Source organism: Pristiophorus japonicus, chromosome 6, assembly GCF_044704955.1.
Source record: "Pristiophorus japonicus isolate sPriJap1 chromosome 6, sPriJap1.hap1, whole genome shotgun sequence".
NCBI classification, from domain to species: Eukaryota; Metazoa; Chordata; class Chondrichthyes; family Pristiophoridae; genus Pristiophorus; species Pristiophorus japonicus.
In genome coordinates this window covers 174,900,028-174,921,992 of record NC_091982.1, presented here as the reverse complement: position 1 = coordinate 174,921,992, position 21,965 = coordinate 174,900,028, and the positions used below count along the sequence as shown (strand labels likewise).

At 46.0% G+C, this 21,965-nt stretch overlaps 1 protein-coding gene and 1 long non-coding RNA gene across 2 annotated transcripts in view; one reads left to right on the top strand and one right to left on the bottom strand.

Moving 5' to 3' along the window:
* Positions 1 to 3,513: 3,513 nt before the first annotated feature.
* Positions 3,514 to 21,965, bottom strand: part of chrnd (cholinergic receptor, nicotinic, delta (muscle)) — an 83,562-nt gene continuing 65,110 nt past the window's right edge. Inside the window, exons 9-12 of the mRNA XM_070883401.1 lie at positions 19,289 to 19,403; positions 18,842 to 19,058; positions 10,577 to 10,701; positions 3,514 to 5,505 (exon numbers count right to left, since the gene is read on the bottom strand). Coding sequence (XP_070739502.1) covers positions 5,323 to 5,505; positions 10,577 to 10,701; positions 18,842 to 19,058; positions 19,289 to 19,403 — 640 coding nt within the window. The 3' untranslated portion in view covers positions 3,514 to 5,322. The remainder of the gene's footprint in view (positions 5,506 to 10,576; positions 10,702 to 18,841; positions 19,059 to 19,288; positions 19,404 to 21,965) is intronic.
* LOC139265879 (uncharacterized) overlaps positions 17,779 to 21,965 on the top strand; it is a 47,526-nt gene continuing 43,339 nt past the window's right edge. The window contains exon 1 of the long non-coding RNA XR_011593647.1: positions 17,779 to 17,973. This is a non-coding gene — a long non-coding RNA (uncharacterized lncRNA). The remainder of the gene's footprint in view (positions 17,974 to 21,965) is intronic.

The following is a 21,965-nucleotide window of genomic DNA, read 5'->3' as shown; positions in this document are numbered from 1 at the left end:
CTCGGGACAGGTGGGTTTGGAGTAAGCCTTCTGTTACTCGTTTAAGGCTCTGTTTGATTGTTTATACTTCCCGCTCTGCCTGCCCATTAAAGGCTGGTTTAAACGGGGCCGAGGTGACATGTTTGATCCCATTGCGGGTCATGAATTCTTTAAATTCGGCACTGGTGAAGCATGACCCGTTGTCACTGACCAGTATGTCAGGCAGGCCGTGGGTGGCAAACATGGCCCTCAGGCTTTCAATGGTGGCGATGGCGGTGCTTCTCGACATTATTTCACATTCAATCAATTTTGAAAAAGCATCCACCACCACCAGGAACATTTTACCGAGAAACGGGCCCGCATAGTCGACGTGGATCGTTGACCATGGTCTGGAGGGCCAGGACCACAAACTTAGTGGTGCCTCTCTGGACGTGTTGCTCCACTGAGCACACACGCTGCATTGCTGTACACAGGATTCTAGGTCCGAGTCGATACCGAGCCATCACACATGGGATCCGGCTATCGCTTTCATCATTACTATACCCGGACGTGTGCTGTGGAGATCCGAGATGAACGTCTCCCTGCCCTATTTTGGTAGCACTACGCGGTTACCCCACAACAGGCAATCTGCCTGAATGGACAGCTCGTCCTTTCGCCGCTGGAACGGCTTGATTGGCTCTTGCATTTCAACGGGGATGCTGGCCCAGCTCCCATGCAGTACACAGTTTTTTAATAGGGACAGCAGAGGATCTTGGCTGGTCCAAGTCCTAACCTGGCGTGCCGTGACAGGTGATTTATCATTTTCAAACGCTTCCATGACCATCAACAAGTCTGCGGGCTGCGCCACCATCAACAAGTTTGCAGGCTGCGCCATTTCCACCCCCGTGGTGGGCAATGGTAGCCGACTGAGAGCATCCGCACAGTTCTCGGTGCCTGGCCTGTGGCGGATGGTATAGTTATACGCTGATAGCGCGAGTGCCCACCTTTGTATGCGGGCTGAGGCATTAGTATTTATCCCCTTGTTTTCAGCCAACAGGGATATGAGGGGCTTGTGATCGGTTTCCAGCTCAAATTTGAGGCCAAACAGATACTGATGCATTTTCTTTACCCCGAACACACACTCTAATGCCTCTTTCTCAATCATGCTGTAGGCCCTCTCAGCCTTGGACAAGCTCCTGGAGGCATAGGTGACAGGTTGCAACTTCCCTGCATCGTTAGCTTGTTGTAATACACACCCGACTCCGTACGATGATGCATCACAGGTTATACAATACAAGCAGCTTGTTGAAGCATAAAATGTTTCTGGCTTTCTCAAAAGCAATTACTTGTTTTTTTTCCCTATAACCAGTTCTCACCTTTATGCAATGACACATGTCGGGGCTCTAAGAGGGTGCTTAACCCCGGTAGGAAGTTACCAAAGTCGTTGAGGAGTCCCAGGAACGACCGCAGCTCCGTGACATTCTGTGGCCTGGGCGCTTTCCTGATAGCCCCTGTCTTGGCATCTGTGGTCCGAATGCCGTCCGCCGTGATCTTTCTTCCCAAAAACTCCACTTCTGTTGCCATGAAGACGCATTTCGAACTCTTCAGCCGCAGCCCTACGAGATCCAGTCGCTGGAGGACCTCCTTCAGGTTTTGTAGGTGCTCGGCGGTGTCCCGACCCGTGACCAATGTGTCGTCCTGAAAGACCACTGTATGTGGTACCGACTTGAGTAGGCTCTCCATGTTTCTCTGGAAGATCGCTGCAGCCGACCGAATTCCAAACGGGCATCTGTTGTAGATGAACAGTCCCTTGTGCGTGTTGATGCAGGTGAGGCCCTTCGCAGACTCCTCCAGCTGCTGTGTCATGTAGGTCGAAGTCAGGTCGAGCTTGGTGAACGTCTTGCCTCCTGCCAGCGTCGCAAATAGGTCGTCGACCTTAGGTAGCGGGCATTGATCCTGTAGCGAGAAACGATTGACATCACTTTTGAGTACTGGAACAATCGGACTGGCCCACTCGCTGAATTCCACTGGAGAGATGATGCCCTTGCGTTGCAGCCTGTCCCGCTCGATTTCCACTCTCTCCCTCATCATGTGAGGTACCGCTCGCGCCTTGTGGTGAATGGGTTGTGCCTCTGGGACCAAGTGCATCCGCTCCTTCGCCCCAGAAAAGTTTCCAATGCCTGGCTCAAAAAGGGAAGGAAATTTGTTAAGGACCTGGGTACATGAGGCCTCATTGACATGTGATAACGCTCGGATGTCATCCCAGTTCCAGCGGATTTTGCCCAGCCAGCTCCTTCCAAGCAGTGTGGGGCCATTGCTCGGGACCATCCAGAATGGCAGTTCGTGCACCGTGCCCTCGTAGGTGACCTTGACCATGGCGCTGCCCAGGACAGTGATAAGCTCTTTGGTGTATGTTTTCAGTTTCATGTGGATGGGGCTCAGGGCTCGTCTGAGTGCCTTGTTGCACCACAGTCTCTCAAACATCTTTTTACTCATGATGGATTGGCTAGTGCCAGTGTCCAGCTCCATGGCTATGCGTAAGCCATTCAATTTTACATTTATCATTATAGGTGAACACTTCGTCAAAAATGTGTGCACCCTGTGTACTTCAGCATCTGCCTCCTCTCTCTGAGGCTCGAAATTGCTTTGATCCACCATGGACCGATCTTCCTCTGCCAGGTTTTGCAGATCTTGCAGCTCATCTGCAAGCTTGTCAGAGGTTCCCCATTGTTCCACAGCTCTTGCAAACATACCCTTTGAAACGGCATGAATAGACTGAATGGAAGCCTCCACAATGCCAAGGTGTGAATTGCCTTGCATTCATCCTTTGTTGGGGACTCTGAGTCATCTGGGTCACCTGAAGCCTGCTGGCAGTTGCAGACTCATGGTTTCTGCCCTGTACATTTCTGTTCACAAACACAGTTACAGTTAATTTATGAACATTGCTAGCACTTGTGTGCTGAGAGATTTGTTTGGTGTTATCACTGGTGGACATAAACACCTGTGCTATCGCAATGGCCTAACTGAGTGTTGGTGTCTCTACAGTCAAAGGTTTTCGTAGGATGGTCTCGTGGCCCAGTACAAAAGTCTCTGAGCATTTGCTCCAGGTAGCCATCAGACTCACATTGTCCTACAAGTCGCCTTAGCTCGGCGATGTAGCTCGCACTTCCTGACCTTCAGATCGCTGCACATATAGAACCGATACCTCGCCATCAGCACGCTCTCCCTCGGGTTAAGATGTTCCCGAACCAATGTACACAGCTCCTCATACGACTTATCTGTGGGTTTCACCGGAGCCAGAAGATTCTTCATGAGGCTGTCGGTCGGTGCCCCACAGACCGTGAGGAGGACCGCTCTCCTTTTTGCAGCGCTTCCTTCTCCGTCCAGCTCGTTGGCTATAAAGTACTGGTCTAGCCATTTGACATAGGCTCCCCAGTCCTCATCCTCCGAGAACTTCTCCAGGATGTCCACAGTTTGCTGCATCTTTACGTTGGATTCATATACTCGTCGCCAGTTATTGTGTTCCTAATACAGATGAGACTGCACACAGGAGTGTTAAAGTAACAGTGACCTCAGTCTTTATTAAGACACTCCAGAGTGAGTAAACAGGCCTTAGGGGCCGGCTTATATACAGTGCTCCCAAGGGATGCTGAGATCCCTTGGGACTTCAGGGGATGCACTCCCTGGTGGCGGAACATGGGAGTGCATGCTTTACAGATACACAACATGTATTACCCCGATTTATTCTTTCCCTTGAGGGAAGTGCTTATTTTCCCTCCAATGGGATAGTTAAGATCAGGATCTTGGAATCTCAGGATCAATATTAGAATGCACATTGTGCCACTCCATGGCACAGTTTAATGGAACTGCATCGCAGTCCATTGTTTATTTCATTGTGAGCAGTAGAGAAAGGGATAACGAACCTGTAAATTTGATAACAAAGGTCTCACATCAGTAACTATCCATTAACTTCAATTGTGGTTTAATACTCTTTAATTTCAAATGTAATTAAATTATCAATATTTATTGGATAGTGGATGAGCCGGAATATGTCTATCATAGACTTAACAACGCAAATGCTGTTTGGAACTGAGGTGAAGCTGAATGCTGAAAGGGACAGCCTCGAAAAGCAGACTTTTTTGGGTTCAGTAGCAGTGATTTTAACCCTACTTGCCAAGTGGAAATCGGGCGGGTGGGCAGCTAAAATCGGTCAGGTGACTTACCCGCCGATGACTCATCTGGATCCTGCCATCTTCAATTTTAACTTGCTCTTCTGAGTAGGTGGCAAGGGCACCCACCTGAAGACTTCAGGGTCAACAGAAGATGTTCTATTTGTTTTTAAGAATTTTATCCAAAATTCACTTTGTACTGAATGTGCCATGGGCGTTATGTACTTATGGTTAGATATGAGTCCAAGCGCAGGTGTGTGCACATTAGTCTGGAAGTGTATGTATGTCAAAGATAATTTTTCCTATATTTTGAAAATTGCATCCTCACTTTGTTAGTTTACTTTGCAGGAATGGGATAAAGGTTTAAAGTTGCAGATATACTGGCACATTTGCTCATTAAGTGATTTCTGCATCACAGTACAACAGCAGTGGTAGTATCATTCCACAGTCAGTTCCTAATCGAACTCCAGAGCACTGCAGAAATTCAGTGACATTTAACACTCTGTGGATTATAATTGCAGAATACTGTCACACCAGGTTTTTAAAAACAGAGTGACTCCTGCCTCTATTTGGGAAGTCCGTCGACAACAAACAAAAAAACTCCACTGGAACTGCGCATACGCAACCATTTCCATCCAGTTAATTGGCAGCAGTCATGTCTTTTTTAAAATGCTCAGGTGAACTCCTGGGCATTTAATAGCCATAAGCAGAGATTGTTTTTTAATGTTCAGAGAAAGCAATGCTCACAACTTATTGACTGAGGTATGGAGCTTTGTACATGCGGAGCTCTCTCCTGCCTATTGGAAGTGATTTGCAGCCCAAGGTGCAGTCAGCTGTACATCACACTGTGCAGTATAATGGCAGCATAAGATTCAGCAACATCAATATTATGAACTGGTCGGAATATAAACAGCTGATTTCAAGGTTTGAGTGTCCCACTATTTTCTATCATTCTCATTTACTATAATGTTATTTTGTATGTATGAGTGTGCGCATGCATGCATAATTGTATTTTTAAAATTTCCTTGTGTGTCCATAACCAAGTTTTTTAGACTCTTGTGATACATTTGTATAAGTGTAATCTTTGTATACAGAGATATGTTTGCCGTGTGTGTGTGTGTGTGTGTGTGTTGGGGGGGGGGGGGGGGCGGGGGTGGCTGCAGCACTCTCTCCGGTGATGTCCTGTACTTGAAAACTACAAACATCGTGGACGATCTGATGAATATTCAAAGGGATCGCCTTCAAATGGTACTGGTGGGGGGTGATTGAGGGTTCCCATAGTGAATATGAAGAATGTTCCACAGATCATCACTGGAGTTATGATGAACATACACAGCCTGTCTATAGTCTGGGCCACTCGATTCCAGCTGTCAACTTCCTGAAACAAAAAGAAAAAAATGATTAAGCCAGAAGATGTTCTTTTGTGTAGAATTTTATGCAAAGCTCTCTTTATACTGACTCTGCCAATCTCTGCTGGTGCATCAAGTTGTAACATTGTTCTTAAAGCATACTTTAAATTAAAATTAAAATAAATAAGCAAAGAATAAAATGTTATCCAGTGAGTTACTGCCAGTTACATAATATTGTGTGAAATATAATAGAAACAAACTTTCATACAGCAAACTAGAAATCATTTTATGATTAACATCAAGGAGTTTCAAAAATAAAATTTGAATTGCTACTTGCATATAATTGTCCATAACGTATGGATTTTGAACTAATTGAATTTCCTAAAAGTCTACTGTGTCATTCAACAACAACTTGCATTCGTACATTACTTTTAATATGGAAAACGTTCCAAGGTGCTTCACAGGAACATCATCGGACAAAGATTGGCACCGAGCCAAAGAAGCAGATTTTGGGATGGATGACTAAAACTTTGGTCAAAGAGATACACTTTACACTAAAGGAAGAGAGAGAAGTGGCGAGGCAGAGAGATTTTTTTTTTGGGGGGGAATTCTAGAGCTTCGGGCCTAGACGGCTGATCAATTGTAGGGTGATGGGCGATGGGGATTCACAAGAGTCCAGAATTGGAGGAACATAGAGTTCTTGGTGGGATGTAGAGTTGGAAGAAGTTGCAGATTTAGGGATGGCTGAGGCCATGGAGGGATTTGAAAACGAGGATGAGAATTTTAAAATGAAAGCATTTGGGGACCAGGAGCCAATGTAAACCAGTGAGCACAGGGGTAATGGGTGAACGGGACTTGGAATGAATTAGGATACGGGCAGCAAAGTTTTGGATGAATTCTGATGAGGAAAGCCATCTAGCCATCCTTCAAAAATGATCACCACCACCCTGATACATTACTCTGTACACTTATCCTATTCTGGTGTGGGATTTATTTCTCTGTAGTGTTAGAAATTAGGGGTACCTAAAATGTATATTTTATGCGAATAATGATGTGACATGAATAATGATGTGATGTGTTTAAATAATTGTATTAGAGCTCGAGACAAGTAAGGGGTTAATGCATAAGTTATGTTTTACTGGAACTGCTTAAGTTTTGTTTTCCTGGAAAATGAGTATGAGCTAGGAGACTCTAGTCTTGGGAGTACAGAGCTGGATGTTTTAAGGGGAAGACAGTCCTCAACATGCTGTAAGGCCATAATTGGTCAAGTACAGAACCCATGTGTAATGGCTATGAGAACCACTGACAGGTGGAAGATAACATAGAAACATAGAAAATAGGTGCAGAAGTAGGCCATTCAGCCTTTCGAGCCTGCACTGCCATTCAATAAGATTATGGCTGATCATTCCCTGCTTTCTCTCCATACTCCTTGATCCCCTTAGCCGTAAGGGCCATATCTAACTCCCTCTTGAATATATCCAATGATTTGGCATCAACAACTCTCTGCGGCAGGGAATTCCACAGGTTAACAACTCTCTGACTGAAGAAGTTTCTCCTCATCTCGGTCCTAAATGGCCTACCTCTTATCCTAAGACTATGTTCCCTGGTTCTGGACTTCCCCAACATCGGGAACATTCTTCCCACATCTAACCTGTCCAGTCCCGTCAGAATCTTATACGTTTCTATGAGATCCCCTCTTATCCTTCTAAACTCCAGTGAATAAAGGCCCAGTTGATCCAGTCTCTCCTCATATGATGGTCCAACCATCCCTGGAATCAGTCTGGTGAACCTTCGCTGCATTCCCTCAATAACAAGAACGTCCTTCCTCAGATTAGGAGACCAAAACTGAACACAATATTCCAGGTGAGGCCTCACCAAGGCCCTGTACAACTGCCGTAAGACCTCCCTGCTCCTCTACTCAAATCCCCTAACTATGAAGACCAACAAACCATTTGCCTTCTTCACCGCTTGTTGTACCTGCATGCCAACTTTCAATGACTGATGAACCATGACACCGAGGTCTCGTTGCACCTCCCCTTTTCCCAATCTGCCGCCATTCAGATAATATTCTGCGTTCGTGTTTTTGCCCCCAAAATGGATAACCTCACATTTATCCACATTATACTGCATCTGCCATGCATTTGCCCATTCAGCTAACCTGTCCAAGTCACCCTGCAGCCTCTTAGCATCCTCCTCACAGCTCACTCCGCCACCCAGTTTAGTGTTGTCTGCAAACTTGGAAATATTACACTCAATTCCTTCATCTAAATCGTTAATGTATATTGTAAAGAACTGGGGTCCCAGCACTGAGCCCTGCAGCACTCCACTAGTCACTGCCTGCTATTCTGAAAAGGACCCGTTCATCCCAACTCTCTGCTTCCTGTTTGCCAACCAGTTCTCTATCCACGTCAGTACATTACCCCCAATACCACGCGCTTTGATTTTGCACACCAATCTCTTGTGCAGGACCTTGTCAAAAGCCATTTGAAAGTCCAAATACACCACATCCACTGGTTCTCCCTTGTCCACTCTTCTAGTTACATCCTCAAAAAATTCCAGAAGATTCATCAAGCATGATTTCCCTTTCATAAACCTATGCTGACTTGGACCAATCCTGTCACTGCTTTCCAAATGCGCTGCTATTTCATCCTTACTGATTGATTCCAACATTTTCCCCACTACTGATGTCAGGCTAACCTGTCTATAATTACCCGTTTTCTCTCTCCCTCCCTTTTTAAAAAGTGGTGTTAAATTAGCTACCCACCAGTCCATAGGAACTGATCCAGAGTCGATAGACTGTTGGAAAATGATCACCAATGCATCCACTATTTCTAGGGCCACTTCCTTAAGTACTCTGGGATGCAGACGATCAGCCACCGGGGATTTATCGGCCTTCAATCCCATCAATTTCCCTAACACAATTTCCCGCCTAATAAGGATATCCTTCAGTTCCTCCTTCTCACTGGACCCACTGTCCCCTAGTACATTCGGAAGGTTATTTGTGTCTTCCTTTGTGAAGACAGAACCAAAGTATTTGTTCAATTGGTCTGCCATTTCTTTGTTCCCCATTATAAATTCACCTGAATCCAACTGCAAGGGACCTAAGTTTGTCTTCACTAATCTTTTTCTCTTCACATATTTATAGAAGCTTTTGCAGTCAGCTTTTATGTTCCCTGCAAGCTTCCTCTTGTACTCTATTTTCCACCTCTTAATTAAATCCTTAGTCCTCCTCTGCTGAATTCTAAATTTCTCCCAGTCCTCAGGTTTGTTGCTTTTTCTAGCCAATTTATATGCCTCTTCCTTGGTTTTAACACTATCCTTAATTTCCCTTGTTAGCCACGGTTGAACCACCTTCCCCGTTTTATTTTTCCTGCAGACAGGGATGTACAATTGCTGAAGTTCATCCATGTGATCTTTAAATGTTTGCCATTGCTTATCCACCGTCAACCCTTTAAGTACCCTTTGCCAGTCTATTCTAGCCAATTCACGCCTCATACCATCGAAGTTACCTTTCCTTAAGTTCAGGACCCTAGTTTCCAAATTAACTGTGTCACTCTCCATCTTAATAAAGAATTCTACCATATTATGGTCACTCTTCCCCAAGGGGCCTTGCACAACAAGATTGCTAATTAGTCCCTTCTCATTACACATCACCCAGTCTAGGATGGCCAGCTCTCTAGTTGGTTCCTCGACATATTGGTCCAGAAAACCATCCCTAATACACTCCAGGAAATCCTCCTCCACCGCATTGCTACCAGTTTGGTTAGCCCAATCAATATGTAGATTAAAGTCGGCCATGATAACTGCTGTATCTTTATTGCACACATCCCTTATTTCTTGTTTGATGCTGTCCCCAACCTCACTACTACTGGTGGTCTGTACACAACTCCCACTAGCGTTTTCTGCCCTTTGGTATTCCGCAGCTCCACCCATACCGATTCTACATCATCCAGGCTAATGTCCCTCCTTATTATTGCATTAATTTCCTCTTCAACCAGCAACGCCACCCCGCCTCCTTTTCCTCTCTGCCTATCCTTCCTAAATGTTGAATACCCCGGATGTTGAGTTCCCAGCCTTGGTCACCCTGGAGCCATGTCTCCGTGATGCCAATTACATCATTCCCATTAACTGCTATATGCGCAGTTAATTTGTCCACCTTATTCTGAATACTCCTTGCATTGAGGCACAGAGCCTTCAGGCTTGTCTTTTTAGAGTTTTGCTGTAATGTGGCCCTTTTTGTTTTTTGTCTTGGGTTTCTCTGCCCTCCACTTTTACTATTCTCCTTTCTATCTTTTGCTTCTGCCTCCATTTTATTTCCAACAGGAGGGTTGGTCTCATTCAATGGCTTAAAGAAAGAACTCAACATACCATTTGGGCACCTTGTTTTAAGGGGAACCTCTATAGGTTAAATGGTCTTGTCAATATTCTACCCCAGTCCACCCCTAAAAAAAAGTATTAAAATAAATATGAAAAGCCCTCAGTACAGATGGTGGAGTGCAAACTCCTGAGCGTGGGTTTAATGCTGACTCCGGTCTAACACTCTTGGGTAGTTGAGGAAAAGAGAGGAAGAAGAAGAGTTGTTCGTGCACACCAGCTATTTGTCACGGTCGTAAGTATTCTCTGTATAACGTGTGTTATATCTGTCTTAAGTTCCGATTAAACACAATACACACATCATATTGGTTTGCGGTCGATCCTGATTATTCGAAAGACCAGAGATAAAGCAGGAGGGATCATCTCAACAGCAGGCTGCTGGTAAAAATGATACACTGTAATGAGCTTTTATCTTGTGGCCTGTCTTTCATACATTAGGCAACAAACATTGTTTCAGGCATTGGTTCTGCGGCTAATACAACATCATTAGTCTGAAAACAAATGATGATCATTAAGAGGTCAATTCCTTCCTGCTTTCAAAAGCATCCTAAAAGTCTTCTCTTCAAATCAGGCTTTTGCTCGCTCTCCAAATTTTAAAAATGTTTTCCTTTATCCCTCCTGCTTTATGTCCACTGTTTTCCACCTCCCTGTAAAGACTTTGAAATCTCTTCCCTTGTGTGAGGAGTGCGATAGAAATATCAGTTGTACAAAGTTCATCAGACCTACCTCATCATAGGCATTCTTTTCTTTTATGTGTTTCACAATGTAATTTGCCCCATCAATACCTGACTCGATCTCTGCATACAACTGGTCTGAAATGTCCTCATTATCAATGCCACGGCTTGCACAACCTGGTTTAAAACATTGCATTTATTATTATTCCCTGTGGGAAGGAATTTCTAAATAAAATGTATTTTTTTATGAGGCTAATTCATACAAAAATACACATAACAAAATTGAATTTAGACTCTCCAGCTTGCCCTGATATTTAGATTCAAGAAAGGGAAATTCAGATTTGGGAGAACTCTGTTATGATCAGTAAAAGTTCACATTTAACTTTAAAAAAAAAATTACGACTTCAAGTTTCAGCTTGAAAAACTGGATGATAAAATGTAGAAAATTATATATCATTCACATCAGCACAGCATAATGTCTTCTATGACACTACAAGTATGGCATGCAAAATAACTGGCAATTTTATTTATCAAAGATTTAATTCAGCATAAAGAACCTTGACTTAGAAATTGAAACTGTTGTGTATAGAAGAACTCCATGAGGCTGAGTACTGTGAGCTAAACTTAGTGTGACCTTAGTCTTCTTTATTACAACTCCAGAGTGCCTAAACAACATGGCAGCCAACCTTTTATACTGGCCCTGCACGTGCATGCAGGTGACCATTAGGACTCCAACAGTCGTGCCCTCTGGTGGCAAGTATTACATAGTTACATACATAACATCATTCCCCCCGCCAAAGTCTTCGTTACAAGTTATTTACAAGTTGAGGCAATCCGGAGCCCTTCGCTCCCTGGTTGATCATCTAAGTTCAAACCCTGGAGTGTGTGAGTTGGCTGGACCATTGCTGCACTGCACCGCGGCTGGTCTGACTGGACTGTAAGGAATGGTGGGTTCATTCTCGTGATTGACAGCAAGGTCGATTGCTGGTTGGGTGTGTGTTGGTGGATCGTCGATGGTGATGTCCTCTTCAAGTCATTCCTGGTTGTCAGTAAATCACATTTTGGTCTGATCTAAATGCTTTCTGCACGTTTGGCTATTTAACAGTTTGATTATAAACACCTCATTCCCTTCCTTGGCCAAAACAGTGCCAGCAACCCACTTGGAACCATGACTGTGATTCAGGACAAACACAGGGTCATTAACATCAATGTCACGTGAAACAGCCGCACGATCGTGATACATGTTCTGCCGGTGTCGCCGGGTTTCCACGTGATCATTAAGATCTGGGTGGACTAGGGAGAGCCTGGTTTTGAGGGCTCTCTTCATTAACAATTCTGCCGGGGGAACCCCGGTGAGCGAGTGGGGTTGCGTCCGGTAACTGAGAAGAATGCAAGTCAAGCGGGTCTGCAGGGAGCCGTCCGTCACGCGTTTCATGCTCTGTTTGATTGTTTGGACTGCTCACTCCGCTTGACTATTAGATGCGGGCTTAAAAGGAGCAGACCTGACATGGTTGATGCCATTGTGGATCATAAACCCGTTGAATTCCAAGCTGGTGAAACACGGTCCATTGTCGCGGACAAGGACGTCAGGCAAGCCATGGGTGACGATCATGGCCCGGAGGCTTTCAATGGTGGCTGTGGATGTGCTGGATGACATGATTACGCATTCGATCCATTTGAAGTAAGCGTCCAGAACTACTAAAAACATCTTTCCTAGAAAGGGGTCAGCAAAATCTACGTGTATCCTGGACCACGGTTTGGAGGGCCATGATCACAGACTCAGTGGAGCCTCCCTTGGTGCATTTCTCAGTTGTGAGCAAGTGTTGCACTGATGCATGCATGACTCCAAGTCCGAGTCAATGCCTGGCCACCAAACATGCGACTTGGCAATTGCCTTCATCATGACAATGCCTGGGTGGGTACTGTGTAGGTCGCGTATAAACGTTTCCCTGCCTTTTTTTGGCAAAACCATGCGATTACCCATAAGAGACAATCCGACTGGATGGACATTTCATGTTTGCGTTGGTGAAACGACTTCATTTCATCTTGCATTTCCCCGGGAACGGCCGACCAATTCCCATTTATGACGCAACTCTTTACTAATGATAGCACAGGATCCTGGCTGGTCCAGGTCCTGACCTGGTGAACTGTGACAGGTGACCCCTCACTCTCAAAAGCATCCATGACTAGTAACAAGTCTGTGGGCTGCGCCATTTCAACCCCAGTAGTGAGTAATGGTAGCCAGCTGAGGGCATCAGCACAGTTTTCAGTGCCTGGTCTGTGGCAGATAAAATAGTCATAAGCGGATAATGTTAGTGCCCATCTTTGGATGCAGGATGAAGCGTTGGTATTTATATCTTTGCTCTCTGAAAACAGCAAAATGAGTGGCTTGTGGTCAGTTTCAAGCTCAAACCGAAGTCCAAATAGGTATTGGTGCATTTTCTTAACCCCATATACACACGCTAACGCTTCTTTCTCGACCATACTATAGGCTCTCTCAGCCATAGACAGACTTCTAGACGCATATGCAATCGATTGGAGGTTGCCTGATACATTGGCTTGCTGTAACACACAGCCGACCCCGTACGATGAGGCGTCACAAACTAGCACTAAACGTTTACATGGGTCATAGTGTACAAGTAACTTTTTTGAACATAGCAGGTACCTGACCTTCTCAAAGGCTATGTTTTGAGATTTGCCCCAAACCCAGTCGTCACCCTTACGTAGCAACATGTGCAAAGGCTCTAACAATGTGCTCAACCCGTGTAGAAAGTTACTGAAATAGTTGAGCAGTCCCAGGAACGAACGCTGTTCCGTCACATTCTGTGGTCTGGGTGCATTCTTGATGGCCTCTGTCTTTGAGTCCATGGGCCTGATGATGGCTGCTGCAATCTTTCTCCCCAAAAATTCGACTTCTGGCGCCAGGAAAACACACTTGGAGTGTTTCAGCCTGAGTCCCACTCTGTCTAGGTGACTTAGTGTTTCATATGTGGACTTGTATTTACTCTGTACAGCTACCGGAGGGCTCATCCCCTGGAGTCCCAAGGGATCCCATAATCCCTTGGGAGCACAGGTATTTAAGGAGGCTTCACAGGTTGGAGAGGCACTCTGGAGACCTGCAATAAAAGACTACAGTCACACTTTGCTTTGAGCTCACAGTGTTCAGTCTGACTCTTTCTCCACACACCACAACTGGCGACGAGATACAGATAACGAACCCAAAGATGCAGAGAACAGTGGGCATCCTGGAGAAATTTTCGGAGGGAGATGATTGGGAAACTTTTGTGGAGCGACTCGATCAATACATCGTGGCCAACGAACTAGATGGGGAAGAGAGCGCTGCCAAACGAAGGGCGATCCTCCTCACCATCTGTGGGGCACCAACATTTGGCCTCATGAAGAATCTGCTCACTCCAGCGAAACTCACAGAGAAATTGCATGATGATTTGTGCACACTGGTCCAAGAGCATTTGAACCCGAAGGAAAGGGTTCTGATGGCGAGGTACCGGTTCTACACCTACAAAAAGTCTGAAGGCCAGGAAGTGGCGCGTTATGTCGCCAAGCTAAAACGCCTTGCAGGACATTGCGAATTTGAAGGACATTTGGAGCACATGCTCAGAGACTTTTTCATACTTGGCATTGGCCCTGAAACCATACTTTGCAAACTTTTGACTGCAGAGACCCCAATCTTGAGTAAGGTCATTGCGATAGCCCAAGTGTTCATTGCCCAGTGACAATACGAAGCAAATCTCTCAGCACACAAGTGCTGCTACAAGTACTGTGAACAAAGTGATGTTGTTTTCGAATCGTAACGTACAGGGCAGGTCACACATAACTGCAGTTGCACGTCTGCAGATGACTCAGAGTCCACCATCAAGAGTGATGAATGCAAGGCCATTAACACCTTGTTGGCGCTGCGGGGGTGATCATCATTTCCATTCATGCCAATTCAAAGGATACGTTTGCAAGGGCTGTGGAACAATGGGACACCTCCAACAAGTGTGCAGGCGAGCTGCAAAGCCTGTAAAACCTGCAAACCACCATGTTGCAGAGGAGGACAGATGAACCAGAGCCTCAGATAGAGGAGGCAGAGGTACATGGGGTGCACACATTTACCATGAATTGTCCCTGATGATGCTGAATGTTGAACTAAATGGACTCCCGGTGTCAATGGAGCTGGACACGGGTGCGAGCCAGTCCATCATGGGCAAAAAGACTTTCGAAAGATTGTGGTGCAACAAGGCCTCAAGGCCACTCTTAACTCCAGTTCGCATGAAACTAAGAACTTACACTAAAGAATTGATTCCTGTAATCGGCAGTGCTACCGTAAAGGTCTCTTACGATGGAGCGGTGCACAAGCTACCACTCTGGGTGGTACCGGGCGATGGTCCCACACTGCTCGGCAGGAGCTGGCTGGGAAAGATACGCTGGAACTGGGACGATGTCCGAGCGCTATCGCCCGCTGACGAAACTTCGTGTGCCCAGGTCTTAAACAAATTTCCTTCGCTGTTCGAACCAGGCATCAGGAAATTCCAAGGAGCAAAAGTGTAGATCCACCTAATTCCGGGGACGCGACCCATCCATCACAAGGCGAGAGCAGTACCGTACATGATGAGAGAAAGGGTAGAGATTGAGCTAGACCGGCTGCAAAGAGAGGGCATCATTTCACCAATCGAGTTCAGCGAGTGGGCCAGTCCTATTGTCCCAGTCCTCAAGGGAGATGGCACCGTAAGAATCTGTGGCGATTACAAAGTAACTATCAATCGCTTCTCCCTGCAGGACCAATACCCACTACCAAAGGCTGACGACCTCTTTGCAACGCTGGCGGGAGGAAAGACGTTCACGAAGCTGGATCTGACTTCAGCCTACATGACGCAGGAACTGGAGGAATCATCAAAGGCCCTCACCTGCATCAACACACATAAATGTCTTTTTGTTTCTAACAGATGCCCGTTTGGAATCCGATCAGCGGCGGCAATATTCCAGAGAAACATGGAAAGTTTACTGAAGTCGGTCCCGCACACCGTGGTCTTCCAGGACGACAACTTGGTCACAGGTCGGAACACAGTCGAGCACCTGCAGAACCTTGAGGAGGTTCTTAGTTGACTCAACCGCGTGGGGCTCAGGTTAAAACGCTCGAAGTGCGTTTTCCTGGCGCCTGAAGTGGAGTTCCTGGGAAGGAGGATTGTGGCGAACGGCATCAGGCCCACCAACGCGAAGACGAAGACAATCAAGAATGCACTGAGGCCACAGAACGTGACAGAGCTGCGGTCGTTTCTGGGACTCTTGAACTACTTTGGTAACTTCTTACTGGGTCTAGCACTGTGCTAGAACCACTACATGTCCTACTAAGAAAAGGGGACGAATGGGTTTGGGGCAAAAGCCAAGAAAATGCCTTTGTAAAAGCCAGGAAATTGTTATGCTCAAACAAATTGCTTGTGTTGTATGATCCATGTAAGCGTTTGGTATTAACATGTGATGCGTCGTCATATGGCGTCGGGTGTGTATTGCAACAAGCTAATGATTTCGGGAAACTGCAACCGGTGCTTATGCATCCAGGAGTCTGTCTAAGGCTGAGAAAGCCTACAGCATGATTGAAAAAAAAGAGTTAGCATGTTTCTATGGGGTAAAGAAAATGCATCAATACCTGTTTGGGCTATAATTAGAATTGGAAACTGACCATAAACCACTTATATCCCTGTTTTCCGAGAGTAAAGGGATAAATACCAATGCATCGGCCTGCATCCAGAGATGGGCGCTCACGTTGTCCGCATACAACTATGCCATCCACCACAGGCCAGGCAAGAAAACTGCGCCGATGCTCTCAGTAGGCTGCCATTGCCCACCACGGGGGTGGAAATGGCACAGCTCGTAGATCTAGTCATGGTTGTGGAAGCATTTGACAGTGAGCAATCACCCGTCACTGCCCGGCAGATCAAAACTTGGACAAGCCAGGACCCCTTATTATCTCAAGTCAAAAGCTGTGTGCTTCACGGGAGCTGGTCCAGTGTCCCAGTGGAAATGTAGGAAGAGATAAAGCCGTTCCAGCGGCGCAAAGATGAAATGTCTATACAGGCAGACTGCCTTCTGTGGGGCAATCGAGTAGTGGTCCCCAAGAAGGGCAGAGACTCCTTCATCAATGACCTCCACAGTACCCACCCAGGCATTGTAATGATGAAAGCGATAGCCAGATCCCACGTGTGTTGGCCCGGTATCGATGCGGACTTAAAGTCCTGCGTTCACAGATGTAATACGTGCTCGCAGTTAAGCAATATACCCAGGGAGGCGCCGCTAAATTTATGGTCTTGGCCCTCCGTGGTCTCGGGTACATGTCGACTATGCAGGCCCGTTCTTGGGTAAAATATTCCTTGTGGTTGTAGGCGCGAACTCCAAGTGGATTGAATGTGAGATAATGTCAGCTCGCATGTCTGCTGCCACTACTGAAAGCCTGCAGGCCATGTTTGCCACTCACGGCTTACCCGATGTCCTGGTGAGCGACAATGGGCCATGTTTTACCAATGCTGAGTTCAAAGAATTCATGACCCGTAATGGGATCAAACATGTCACATCTGCCCCGTTTAAACCAGCGTCCAATGGTCAGGCAGAGAGAGCAGTGCAAACCATCAAGCAAGGCGTGAAGAGGGTAACTAAAGGCTCATTGCAGACTTGCCTATCCTGAGTCCTGCTTAGCTACCGCACGAGACCCCACTCACTCACTGGGATCCCACCTGCTGAACTGCTCGTTGACCACGAAGTACTGGTCGCGATGCTCGACGAAGGCTTCCCAATCATCACCCTCTATGAATCTCTCTAATATTCCAACGGCAGCCATGGTTGCATGAAGGTTCATATTCTGTTACTCATTGCCAATTGTTGTGTGTAGAAGAACTCCATGAGGCTGAGAACTGTGAGCTAAACTTAATGTGACCATAGTCTTTTTTATTACAACTCCAGAGTGCCTAAACAACATGCAGCCAACCTTTTATACTGGCCCTGCACGTGTGCAGGTGACCATTAGGACTCCAACAATCGTGCCCTCTGGTGGCAAGTATTACATAGTTACATACATACCAGAAACCTTTAGCACCAGCCATTAGGGCCCCGGTATTGACGAAAAAGTGGTGACTTCCTCGCTTCTGCTCACTTCCGACCCCAAACGTGGCGGCCACCATATTGGGCAGGTCAGCAGCGCTGCATTTACCTGCACTTGCCTGAAATATTTCAATGATCGAGAGCGTGACGTCAATCAGCGTACAATGCTGAATTGAAACACTCTGAGCGACTTTGGACGTCACCACTCCTTCTAACGGCATCTCCAAAGCACACCCATGCATGTATCCATTGCCAGCGCATAGATCCGGGAGAAAGTGTAGGAGATCTCTAGATCTCTCCGTCTTCAATAACTGTGTAGAGTATGTGCAGCCCCACTGAACCCAGGCTCTGTGACAGGTTTGCATTCTTAACTGATCATTGTTTCAAATAATTTTGACATTGTTTGCACGAGATGGTGTAATCAGGAATTTGATGACACGTGTAGCGTGAGTTTTCATAACTTCAAGTATTTTGAACTGCAAACTGCAAGAATTATTCCACTCAAATTGCTGTCATTAAGCAGTTATTGCTGACCTTTTTAAATTAAAAATAGTACTTGACAAATGAGCCGGCTAAATATTTGAGAGTTTCAGCAATTGAATTAAACATAGATTTCAGCGAAACTGCAGGTTGCATTCTTTAAAATCTGACAGCTTAGTGTATTTTTAGGCTTTGATTTATCTTGCATCCCCTCTCTGTCAACCTACAGAGTACGAGAAACATAACCGGAAACATTCCACATCACTTTCATAAATGGCGCTTTCCTGAGAACGCCTCACAGATGGTTTAGACCCGACCTTCAGTCTCCTGCTGAACATACCGCTTGAAAGAGCATGTTGCACGGGAGGTTCTGCGCTGCGCTGATTTAAATCAGCAGACAACGCGAAAATAACAGAGCTCCTTTTACAGACAGGAGTTAACCTCAGCCTGCAGTGGCGACGCCCATTTTTGTACTTTATCGAATTTTTATGCCCATATTTTGAAATTGTGCTTCAAAGGATTCAAAATGACAGAACCAATTACTTTTCGTCACATGTGATTAGTTCCATGGAAATCTTCTCCTCAGTACAAAGCAGGGATCTAATCAAGGTCGCTAATGCTTAACTATTCACCGTTTTGACAGTTAAGCCATCAAGGACACTGCTGAACTTTCCTTTAATAATCAGAGCTAGCTGGAATCTGTCTGATTAATCTATTAATGCAATCTCAAAGCTGGGGTACTCACTGATAGTTGGAGTGGCTCGTGTCCTCAATCCATAACGTTCAGATTGTTTCTCAAACATAAGTTCGCTTCTGGATTTGATGGTAAAATACTCTTGTGCTTTGGCAATGTATCCAATGGAGCTGCTGCGTCGCTGCATCACACTGTTCTCCCATGGTGATGACTCAGTGTCATCAGGGTGGGACATGTGCAGGATCCGTGGGAGTTTTTCCAAAAATAGCTGGAAAATCAAAATAGGATTGTACGTATAAATGCCTTGCTGTACCTGCATACTAACATTTTGTAATGCAAGGTGGATGGGGGTAAGTAGGCAAGGGTAGAAGAATACTAATCATTCAAGAGAACACATTCACTCATTCGGCTTTTTCCTCCTTGAGGAATGGGCTATTGCCTAGTTAATCACATGGAGAAGGTGAACTCTGCACAAAGGGGTTACTATTGTTACTGTACCCATTTAGTCCAGGATGAGAGAATGTGAGTGCTGGGAGTTCGGAAATGGAAGTTTAACACAATGATACAGTTCACTACCACAATGGTGACCAGACTCATTACGAACATCAAGTATCTGGAAAACAAAACAGGCAAGGTTACTCAATGCTCTCCCGTCAAAATCAAATTCTGCTCCTTGATCAGTTTCCAAATTGTATAAAGTTGAGGCTGATTTGCTGATAGAAACAGTAGAGTATTTCCTTGATGTGTAAGTGCCATATTCAAGTCCCAAAGTTGCCTCTTACTCTTAAATGTGATGTGTCCTTTCATCTCTCTCATTAAGGCAAGTGCCCGATAGTAAAGCTCTAGTGATGTTTGGGCAACGCTTACTTGGGCCATTATCCATGGGAGCAGTGGGTAGGCTTTGTTGTTCCGAAGTTGGGTGTGATGGTCACCTTTATAGCCACAATGAGAGCCATTCAGTCAAATGAGTATGGCTGCAGCTCCTCATGCAGTAGGTGACATTTTTCTAATGCACAACTCCTCAGAAAGGTCCACATATGACCTGTGCTGCATACATATTCTATGGAGGTAGTGTGACATCTGGTAGACTGCATCCTCATTAAATGCTGCCTCAGTCTCCTTTGCTCCATCCTGAGATGTTTCTCCTCTTCCTCCATGCTAATGGCACATACAGGTATCCCATGGGATACCTGTTTCTGAAAAGCCCTCTCTGTGGTTAGGGGGTGGTGAGGATTGGGGGTAAAAAGAATACTGGTGGTAAAGAAAGTGCAGGTATCTGAAGGCAGAATGAGGAAAAAAATCACCACAAGAATTGTTTCCCAGCTGCAGAAATTGCTATTCAAACTCTCCAGACTCTTAGACACTCATCACTTCCGTTGGTGTCCACTGATCTTGGCAGCTGTGTAAATCTCAGTTACCCATAGAGCATTTGGAGTGCATAGCCAGCAAACTTGGAGCTGCTGCACCACTGGCTCTCATTTTGATTTGATAGGACTCGGAGGCTGAAAAAATGAAAGGGAACTCGGGAAGTGTCATGGCGGAAAAGCCTTACACCGAATTGTTCTGCCTGAAAATAATTTCCTGCACCATTTATGCAGTTCTATCTGTCATGTATGTAACCTTTATGTAACAACACTGCAATACTGTATATACGTCAGAAATGCACACCTTGACCACAGGGGGTAAACTTGTGGGAAACACTCCTCACTTGGTCATCCAAGTACATAAAGGGAGGTCCCACACAGGGTCAGCAATTCTTGGTCCTGTGAATAAAGGTTCAGGTCATGGAGTGACCTTGTCCATAGAATGTGCCTCGTCTGGATTTGTGGGATTGCGTAAGGACTTTACATTGGCGACGAGAAACGGAAATCAACGACCCACGAGAATGGCCACCGGCAGCACAGATGAACGGTACTGTGTTGATGAGGACTGGGACGATTTAATTGAGAGGCTCCAGCAGAGTTTTATCACGAAGGACTGGCTGGGAGATGCAGCGGCCAACAAGCGAAGGCTCATCTGCTGACCAGCTGTGGACCTAAGACTTACGCGCTCATGAAAGACCTGCTAGCACCAGAGAAGCTGGCAGACAAAACCTTTGATGAGCTCAGCAAACTAATCGATGAGCACCTCAAACCGGTGAGCAGCGTACACATGGCCCGATACAGATTCTATACTCACCGACGTCGGGAAGGACAGAGCATACCAGATTTTGTTGCGGACCTCCAACGCTTGGCCAGCCTCTGTAAGCTCACAGATGCCTGCAGGAGGGAGATGCTAAGGGATTTCTTTATTGAGGGCATCAGTCATGCTGGGATTTTCAGAAAGCTAATTGAGACCAAGGACTTGACCTTGGCAGCGGCGGCGTTGATGACTCAGACTTTTATAGCGGGGAAGGAGGAAGCCAAGATAATATACGCGTGCAATTCTGCCTCCAACGCGGCGATGGATCAGGGAGTCAATATCATAAATGCGACACAGAGCCCCGCAGGCAGGCAAGGGCAGTTCGACACACCCCAGGCAGCAATAGACCCAAGAGTAAGTCTCCAACAGAGACAATGGCAGGCTGAACGGATATTTATGCCCCCCGCAGTGGACAATGCGGCCTGGGATGGGGCCATTGACACCCACTAACAGGGTGCTCAAGAGCAGTCAAAGGGACAATCAGCGAGGAATGCCTTGCAACAGCTCTTTTGTTCACAACAATGGAAATCGCAGTTCATGCTGGAGGTGTGGGGGCAGACATGCTGCCAGGACTTGCAGGTTTCAACAGTTCGTCTGCAGAAATTGTAACCTCAGTGGCCATTTAGCCAGAATGTGCAGAAAGCCTGTAACCAGGCTAATATACGAGGCGGATGAACCAGATAAGGGGTCTACGAGGCAGGATGACGCTTGGGGCAAATCAATGGACGCTGAAGTTCAGCGGGTTCATGTGGCAAACATTCGCAGCTCATATACCAAAACGCCACCTATGATGATGAAAGTCCTATTAAACAGCATCCCTGTATGCATGGAGCTGGATATGGGGGCCAGCCAGTCACTCATGTGTGTTCAACAATTCGAAAAGCTGTGGCCACTCAAAGCCAGCAGACCCAAACTAGAACGCATTTAGACGTAATTACGGATGTACACCAAAGAAATCACTCCAGTGCTAGGCAGTGCAATGTTGGCGGTCACA